General features: G+C 36.2%; 1 protein-coding gene across 1 annotated transcript in view; it reads right to left on the bottom strand.

Annotated features, from left to right (window-relative positions):
- Positions 1–10,000, bottom strand: part of LOC136854898 (glutamate receptor ionotropic, kainate 2-like) — a 137,329-nt gene that overhangs the window by 40,719 nt on the left and 86,610 nt on the right. The window contains 3 exon segments of the mRNA XM_067131431.1: positions 632–639; positions 7,243–7,338; positions 7,341–7,409. Of these exon segments, the coding sequence (XP_066987532.1) occupies positions 632–639; positions 7,243–7,338; positions 7,341–7,409 (173 nt within the window).

The raw sequence follows: 10,000 nt of genomic DNA, 5'->3' as shown, positions 1-10,000 counted from the left end.
AATTGGGGGGAGAGGGCAGCAGAAATAACTAGTAAGAGGAGAGAGAGAGAGAGAGAGAGAGAGAGAGAAGGAACACAACTTCCTCTCACTAAGAAGAAGAAGAAGTGTCACGCAATACCTTGCTCGTTAGCGAGACACCGTGACAGTGTTGCCAAAATCCGACAGACGCAAGTTCCTCCAACGCCTCGGAATATCAGCAACGAAGCGAGATTTATTCCTTCCCCTTATACCCAGATGGAGTCAGTCTAAGATATACATATATATACTTTCTTGTTTGCTAACTGTCTCCACCCCGCTTAAATAAAAGGACCTGTTGAATTGTAGGAAGCGGGATTTTGTTTTTTTTGTTTTTTTTTGCAGCGTCTTTTGTTTTTCGAGACTGGCGTGAAGGAAAAAAAAGAAAGAGGAGGAAGAGTAGGAAAAGAACGAAAAGGTGTAAAAAAAAAGTGATGAGAAAGAATCAGAGTGAGTGGGAGTCAAGGGGAAGGGTTTTGTGTGGAAGTTTGGGATCAGTGTTTGGAGGAAAAATAGAACCTCATTCTGGTATTTGTTGTCTAGATGGTTTGGGAGTGATGGAGGGTAGGTTGGGGGTCGGGAAAGGGGGGGAAGGTGTCATTTGATGGGTCTCGACGCCAGAAACTTCACAGTGGATTTCCATTTTACGAGAGGTTTAATGTGGCTTATGAAAACTCTTGGTGTAAAACTCTACGGGATCCATAATCCACGTTTCACTTACCAAATAGCTTCATAATGCATCGTTGGAAAATAAGTGTGATATTAAATTTTGTCAAAAGGCACAAGAAAGTGTGAGCCTCCGGACTCAGTCAGACAATTTGGATGAACTTAACTCTAAATATTAAACAAACATACCTCCTTATAGAAAATATCAAGGCCTTGAAATAATCACGTTATATAAAAGTTTTGATTTTATTTATATTTTTAATGTGGTTTCATATGACCTCAATTATTTACTAGCTCTGGATAAGGTTACTTTCAGCCATACCTTGCATAAAAAATTTATTCATGAAGTTATTACCAATGACCACAAATACCTACCACTGACAACTAACAAACATCTTGAAAAAATGTTCCTTTTTGTGTTAACTTACATTTATGTTTTATTTGTAGAAACTTGTATAAACATTTTCGTTTTAGTTCTTTGTAAAATGAAAACTGTTGTGACGACTTTGTTTGTCCGTCCGCACTTTTTTTTGTGTCCGCCCTTAGATCTTAAAAGCTACTGAGGCTAGAGGGCTGCAAATTGGTATGTTGATCATCCACCCTCCAATCATCAAACATACCAAATTGCAGCCCTCTAGCCTCAGTAGTTAAATTCTATTTAACTTTAAATTTAGCCATAATGGTGCGTCTGGCAAGGATATAGGCTAGGCCATTACCGGGCCGTGGTTAAAGTTTCATGGGCCGCGTGTCATACAGCATTATACCGAGACCACCGAGAGATAGATCTATTTTCGGTGGCCTTGATTATACGATGTACAGAAAAATCGATTGCGCCGAGGACAAATCGGTGCATTTTACTTGTTTGTTTTACATTACAATATAAGTTCCTTTCGCAGAAACTCGCATCCAGGATTACAAATTAACACCGAAAATAAGGAACACCACACAGGCCAATTAGCCAAAACCCACAAACCCTCACGTTGATAAATTTAAAATCTGGAAGCACAAAAAACTCATTCGAAACTCGGACCGTTTTTCGAAACAGTAATGAACCGGACTATTCATTTCCCCACTCATTTTACGACCCGAAACTTTGTCTCCCTTTATGACCTACAAAGGGCCCTCTTTACGACCTTGCAAAAAAAGGGGCACGAAAACAATCGCCCAGCCATTACCGAATGCGATACACAATCCCGGGTCTTCGTAAAATGCGAATAATCCCTCAACATAGGCATTATGTGCCGTAAACCTGATGGGCTACGTCTCATTAGTTTTTAGTGGTGGGGGCAGGACATTTCGCTGGTTTCCAATTTCCAACCGCTCTCTTTTTCGCCTTTCTCTTTTATAGAGAGGAAAAAGGAGAGATTCTTTACGTCCGGGGCAGGATGGATGCGTTCACGACGATGCAGTTTCATTTTTTAATTTTGTAAGTTGTCAGTGTGTGGGCAAATTCATGAGGCAAACAAGAAAACTTTAGTGGAAAATTTTCGAAGTTGAGATATGCTACCTATTGGGCTCGTGAAACACTAATACATAAATTATTGCAGTTTCAGAATGATTCTTCAATGCTTTCCACGAGTATTTAGGGGGTCCCATTTGCAGTATCTGCAAAATGATCGAAATTGAGATATGCCACCTACTGGGCTCGTGAATCACTAATACACAGATTACTGCAGTTTCAGAATGATTCTTCAATGCTTTATTTACGGGGTCCCATTTGCAGTATCTGCAAAATCAGTAGTAAGGCAAGGGAAAACTGCAGTATCTACCACTTTTCTCAGTTTTGTATTTTTGTATATATTGGTCTTCCATTTTAGTGCAGTATTATGCTTGATGACATTCAAACTGAACTTTGCTTTTTCTCACAAAACGAAGCATTGTATGTGTCAAGTCTACAAATTATTCCTTGGGAAAATAATTTCACTTTCATCATCAGAAATATTAATTTCCTGTGAGAATTCTACGTTCTCTTTTGACACTAATTAATTTCTAGGAAAGGTGATGGTGGTTAATTTCTGAAACTTTTGTTTTTGCTCTCTTTTGACACTAATTAATTTCTAGGAAAGGTGGTGGTGGATAATTTCTGAAACTTTTTTTTTTTTACAAATATCAACTTTTGTTATATACAAAAAAGGAATTTCTGTTGAAATATCTACCAGTATTTAGATAAGGTACCAGTGGCGAATTTTTATGACATGTGACAGATAATTTTTTGACATAATATAGGACATTTATTGATAAATATCGTTTTGTCATACATAATAAAAAAGAATTTCTGCTAAAATATTTGCCCATTTTCTGACAAGGTAGCAGTGGCGTTTTTATGACATATAGATTATTTCCTGACAAATATCAACATTTTGTTATCAAATAAATAAAAATGGAATTCTATTTAAATATTTACCCATTTCTGACAAAGTATAATAGATTATTTCCTGACTGATATCAACATTTTGTTATATGAAAAATCAAAAAGGGATTTCTAATGAAATATTTACCCATTTTCTGACAAGGCATTACAGATTACTTCCTGACAAATCTCAATATTTTGCTATACAAAAAAATGAAAAGGGATTTCTTCTGGAATATGTACCCATTTCTGACAAAGGTAGCAGTGTCGTTTCAACGACAGAGATTATCTATGGACAAATATCAACGTTTCATTTTATTACAAATCTGAAAGGAGAGCCAACTGAAATATTTACCAATTTTCTGACAAAGGCAGCCGTGTCGTTCCTATGACAGAGATTATTTGCTGACAAATATCAACGATTCTTTTCAAGACAGATCCAGGAGGAGAGTCCACTCGACACTTCGAGGAACCTAAGCTGATTTATTTCCCATCAAACGCCTCGTCTACCACGCCCCATCATATCGATCACCCCTCGGGCGGGGTCGTCATCTATTCGAACGCCTTCAGGGGCGCCTTTTGTCGGCGGCTCATCACGCCCACTTTTTCGATCTCGACAACACTAGGCAGCGGAATTCTTTTCTCCATTCACGCCCCCAAGTCGCTTATTTACAGAGTCGCGAACGCGAATCCCAACCCCGGTTTTTTTTTAAAGAGGATCCAATTCGTTCTCTTTTCTATTTCAGTTACGCGGACGACAATGGTTCGGGAAGCGGCAGAGCGGAGCAGAACGAAGCAGCCTCGCTGAGTCTCTTTCGGAAATGTTTGTTTGTTTGTTTGTGTGTGTGTGTGTGTGTGTTTTATTCTGCGACCGTGAAAGAGAATGGACCTGCATTCATGTGCTTGTGAAATGATGATTCACTGTATACTAAGCATTCGTAATGTTTAGCGTTTTATAGTTCAATATATTTACAACAAAACTCAAATGTTTGGAGCTTTATGGTTAAATATATTCAACCATAAAACTCTAATGTTTAGAGTTTTAGGGTTAAATATATTTAAAAATAAAACTCTAATGTTTATAGTTTTATGGTTAGATATATTTAACTATAAAACTCTAATGTTTAGAGTTTCATGGTTCAATATATTTACAAAAACATTCTAATGTTTAGAGTTTTATGGCTCAATATAATTACAACAAAACTCAAATGTTTGGAGTTTTTGGTTAAATATATTCAACCATAAAACTCTAATGTTTAGGGTTTTATGGTTAAATATATAAAACCATAAAACTCTAATGCTTAGATTTATATGCTCAAATTTATTCCATTTCCAGAACTCTGTGAGAGAACTTGCACCTGCATCCATGTACTTGTACGATGATAATTCAATTACTAAATATCTACACAAAACTAAGCAATTCAAATCCAGATATTTACTGTTATAAAATACATTCCACCTTCAGAAACGTAAACCCATAAACAATAACACAAACACAAAAATTCTCTGGCGTAATCCATCTAGGTCCTAAACCTGTTTCGGGTTTTATTGTCGAATTCCTTCGGGACTGTTCTCTGGCAATATTTTTCCCTTGATTTATCGCCAAATGCTTTCCGCAACATTAAACTCCCCCCTAATTCATGATAATACCTAAAAATACTATTATTTATATTGCTTTTTAAGTTGGGTTTCCCGTCCTCTAATGCAACTGTGATTTAAGGAAATGCCTTCCGGAAATAAGGGGTTGTGCTGACAGTGCCCCTCGTGCTGTGCACTGTAGGCGTTACTTGAGGTTCTTTTCAGCAGGGTGCCTTCTATGGGCCCCTAAGCTTTGCTTGCCCTCGTTCCTTTTTATTATACCTCCTTTCATATTGTTTCTTCCTCCTTATATATATATATATATATATATATATATATATATATATATATATATATATATATATATATATATATACATATTTATATATATACATACATATGTACATATACTGGTCACTTTAATTAGATTATATATATAAACACCAGACTCTAAAGCAATATAATGTAGACCAGTATACATATCCATACCTTTACACATATATACATATATATATATGTATATGTATATATATATATATATATATATATATATATATATATATATATATATATATATCTAACCACAATCTAATAAAAGTATTAAAGTATTCCCCAAAATCGATTTTAATGTCTGCCCATAAAATTAATCAGTCAGGGACAGAACCCGTCGGGAGACAGACCCAACAGATCGTTTCTGAAAACAGCAAATCATCAGAACAAATTCAAATCCTTCCCCGAGAGAGAGAGAGAGAGAGAGAGAGAGATGGAAAAGTGGCTCGTACGCGATGGGTTGATCAAACATAGTCGCTAATTAGAAGTTATTCACAAATATTCGGAGAGCGTTTGGTGTTGTTATGAAGTCGCCGGCTCTCTCTCTCTCTCTCTCTCTCTCTCTCTCTCTCTCTCTCTATTTCTCTCTCTCTCTCTCTCTCGACCCCTAACTCTCTCTGTCTCTCTCTATTTCCTGTCTCTCTCTCTCTCTCTCTCTCTCTCTCTCTCTCTCTCTCTCTCTCTCTCTCTCTCTCATTTTTCTACCTTTGTTGACCCAAAACTTCTCTGTAGCAATTTCTGTCTGTCTGTCTGTCTCTGTCTCTCTCTCTCTCTACTTTGTCCCTCGTTTTTATCACTGTTGAGATAAACTTCTCTCTCTCTCTCTTTTTTTCTCTATAACTACTGGCAGAGCACTTGCAGTCTCTCTCTCTCTCTCTCTCTCTCTCTCTCTCTCTCTCTCTCTCTCTCTCTCTCTCTCTCTCTCTCTCTTTTTTATGTGACTACCTTTTGATAATGTCACGAATAGTTTGGACCCCCCAAAAAGGAATTCCAAAACTTGAGGCTGACTTTTGAAAAATCTCTTGGATAGTTTCAACTCCCACAGGGCTTCCAAAAGGTGCGATTGCCTACCTTTTGATAATCTTGATAATTGTTCATACCCTTTGAGGTTGAGAACTATTACCTCGCCGAGCAGCACGTATTTTTACCTCATCGAGGTAGCATGGATTTTACATCGTCGAGGTGACATGTATTTTTTTTACCTCGTCGAGGTAGCATGTAAGTTACCTCGGCGAGATAGCATGTAATTTACCTCGCCGAGGTAGCATGGATTTTACCTCGTCGAGGTAGCATGCATGTTAACGAAAGTAGTTTTCAATTTCCTTTATCATTTATTGCAATTTTATATCTCTTTCCTAACAACAATCGATTAACAGTCAGGTACAGACATTGAATTAAGACGAATGGGGTTGTGTAATCCTTTTGGCATTTTGACCTTATTTGACCTTATTTTGACCTATTTATCCTTACTTTGGCCTTATTTAAGCTTATTTTGATCTTATTTAATCTTATTTTAACTTTATTTAATCTTATTCTGACTTTATTTGACCGTATTTTGATCTAATTTAAGGTTATTTTGATCCTATTGAAAATAACTTATCCTTATTTTGAACTTATTTAACCTTATTTTGACTTATTTAGCCTTATTTTGTTTTTATTTATCCTTATATTGATCTTGTTTGACCGTATTTTGACCTAATTTAAGCTTATTTTGACCTTATTGAAAATACCTTATTTTGACATTATTTAACCTTATATTTTGACATTATTTAAAATACCTTATTTAACCTAAATTCGAACTTATTTAACCTTATTCTGGCCTTATTCAGTCAGGTACAGACACTGAATTACGAGGAACAGGGTTATATAATCAGTTTGGAATTTCGACCTTATTTGACCTTATTTAAACTTATTTTGACCTCAATTCGCGTCTTTCCGGTGGCTCGCAGATGCAGACCTTCCGCTATTGTGTTATGCAAATGAAATGTTGGAAAAATGCAAAGTCAGGTGAGAGCCTTGTTACATTATTAAGTAAAGACATTGGGGAACAAATTTGGAAAGCGGTCGAATTATAATTTTTGAGCAGGTGATTATGTATATATATATATATATATATATATATATATATATATATATATATATATATATATATATATGTATATATATATATATATATATATATATATATTTATATATATATATATATATTTACATACATATATATATATCATATATATATATATATATATATATATATATATATATATTTACATATATACATAAATAAAAAGTCACTCACCCACGAAAGTGGTTCATGTTCTCAGGCTTCGTGTCGACGATGATATTGTAAATCTCCTTCTGCTTAATCTCCTTCAGGAGATCCCTGTAGTTCCCCGGGACCCCTGGCGAATGAGGAACTCCATGTGCTCCTTGGGAGGTGACTTGACCAGTTCCTGGAGCTTGATCAGACCTGGAATCGAATAAAAAAGGAAGAAGAAGTAGTGGAAGAAGATTGATTACTAGGCCTAGTTTTGAATAGAGGCGATTATAGCGAAAATTGAACAGACCATTTGCAATGTAAACAGACTTTACGTATAGACCTGGAAGAAGAAGAAGAAGAAGAAGAAGAAAAAGAAGAAGAAGAGAAAGAGAAAGAAGAAGAAGAAGAAGAAGAAGGAGAGAAAAGAAAAAAGAAGAAAAAAAGAAGGAAAGAAGTAGATTACTAGGCCTAGTTTGTTTCGACTTGGCAAGATTATGACGAGATGCAAGCAAACTTTTCGCAATGCAGACACACTTTACGTATAGACCTGCATTCGAAAGAAGAAGAAGAAGAAGAAGAAGAAGAAGAAGAAGAAGAAGAAGAAAAGAAGAAGAAGAAGAAGAAGAAGAAGAAGAAGAAGAAGATGGTTTACTAGGCCTAGCTTGTTTTAAATACACGAGATTACGACGGTATTGAAACATACTTTTCGCAATGTAGGCACACCTTCCGTAATGTATATTCTGGTTCGTCAAGTACACAAGCTGATAACCGCATATGTGTACGTAATATGTGGATTTATGCTGACGTACGCACGGATATGTGTACGTACTTTCAGTCACACGAAAGCGGCCTTTCTCTCAAAGGGAGCCTCGCTATCTACAAAAGAGGATTACCAAGTTACCAGCAACAATGATTCTTTTCTTTTTTGCCTGCTGAGGAGGGAGAGAGAGAGAGAGAGAGAGAGAGAGAGAGAGAGAGAGAGAGTATCCTGTAATCTATTTCTGAAAACTGTTGACTGATCTATTTAGAGAGAGAGAGAGAGAGAGAGAGAGAGAGAGAGAGAGAGAGTCAAAACGAAAATACGAATAAAGAAAGAAAGGGATTTACAGAATCCTATGATCTATTCCGTGTCGAAGAAAATGGAAAGCGCCCGAGAGTAAATGTGGAAATATAAAAGTATTACAAAATCCTTTGAAACATTGTTTGTATTCCATGGAAGAGAGGAAATATAAAGGAAGAGAGAGAGAAAGAGAAAGACGAAAGAGGGAAAAGATGTAATACTCACGAGAGCCAGATATGACCAAAAAAAAAAAAAGCTGCTTTCTATCAGGGCGAACAAGATTAGAATCTAAAAGTAACAAATAAAAAATAAGAGAGTGAAAGTGAAAGGATTAAAAATTAAGAAGAGAAAGCTTTTTATATACGTGAATGGGGGGTCAGATATGACCAAAAAAAAACTACTTTCTATCAGAGCGAACAAGATTAAAATCTAAAGGTAACGAATAAAAATAAGAAAGTGAAAGTGAAAGGATTTAAAAAAAAAAGGAGTTTATATACACGTGAAATTTGTGGGGAAAACCTCTAAAAATTAAAAAGGAATGAAAACACCACGAAAGTGGGAAGAAAAATAAAAACGAAAGAGTTGGGAAATTCTCTGAACTTTTTTATTTATATTTTTTGAACTTTTTTATTTTTTTATTATTTTTTTTGTATCCATTTGAATAGAGGAAAGGATTGAAAGAGATGGAAGAATGAGAAAAGTAGAAATGCAGAGAGAGGAAATAACTGACACACACGCAAGAAACAAAGAAGAAGAAGAAGAAGAATAGAGAGTGAGAATTTTAGAGGAAAATGAGGAATATCTAAAAAGAGAAAAGAATTGAAACACAAAAAGGAATAGAAGACCAAGAGAGAAAAAGTGTTGCAGAATCTTGTGGACATTTCTGCATCCGCGTGAAAATGAGAGAGAGAGAGAGAGAGAGAGAGAGAGAGAGAGAGAGGAAAATTCAATAAGATGGCAGAGAAAGAGAAAAAGACAGAGGAAAATTCAATAAGATGAGAGAGAGAGAGAGAGAGAGAGAGAGAGAGGAAAAAGTCTATAAGATAAGAGGAATAAATACAATTAAATGAGAGAAAAAGTCAATAAGATGACAGAGCGAGAGAGAGAGAGAGAGAGAGAGAGGAATAAAGAGAGAGAGAGAGAGGAAAAGTCAATAAGATGACAGAGAGAGAGGAGACAATCCAAAGGCAAAAAGACGAAAAACGATAAAAAATGAAAAAAATAAAAACGAAAAATAACGAAAAATAAAAAAAACAATAAAACAGGCAAAAAAAAAAACAATAATAAAAGGGGGCGAAGAAGAAGAAGAAGAAGAAGAAGACGGAAAAAAAACCTTCCCACTCCGTGACCTCCAATCAAAATCGGGGCTCAAGCGGCGTCGCTTACTTCCGCCTTGGTACTTTCCCGCTGTCCGTCGGAAAACGATTTGCGGATTTACGAGGATTTAATTCCACTGGGGTCAACATTCCGCAGGGGCGGGAATTCTGGGAGCCGGGGAGGGGGAGGAGGAGGGAGAAGAAGAGGGGAGGGGGAAAAAGAGAAGGAGAAGAGGTTATAAAAGGAATTTAAAGAAATTGAGGAAAGAAGAGAAGGAATATAGATCAGGGGTGAGGAATTCTGGGAGGGGGAGGGGGAGGGGGAGAGAGAGAAGGAGAAGGGGTCATAAAAGGAATTGGAAGAAGAAGAAGAAGAAGAAGAAGAAGAAGAAGAAGGGGCGAGGAATTCTGGGTGGGGAAGGGAG

The sequence above is a fragment of the Macrobrachium rosenbergii genome, chromosome 30 (assembly GCF_040412425.1).
Source record: "Macrobrachium rosenbergii isolate ZJJX-2024 chromosome 30, ASM4041242v1, whole genome shotgun sequence".
In the NCBI taxonomy this organism is placed as follows: Eukaryota; Metazoa; Arthropoda; class Malacostraca; order Decapoda; family Palaemonidae; genus Macrobrachium; species Macrobrachium rosenbergii.
Note: the sequence above shows the minus strand (reverse complement) of the source record. Positions and strands in the feature narration are given on the sequence as shown.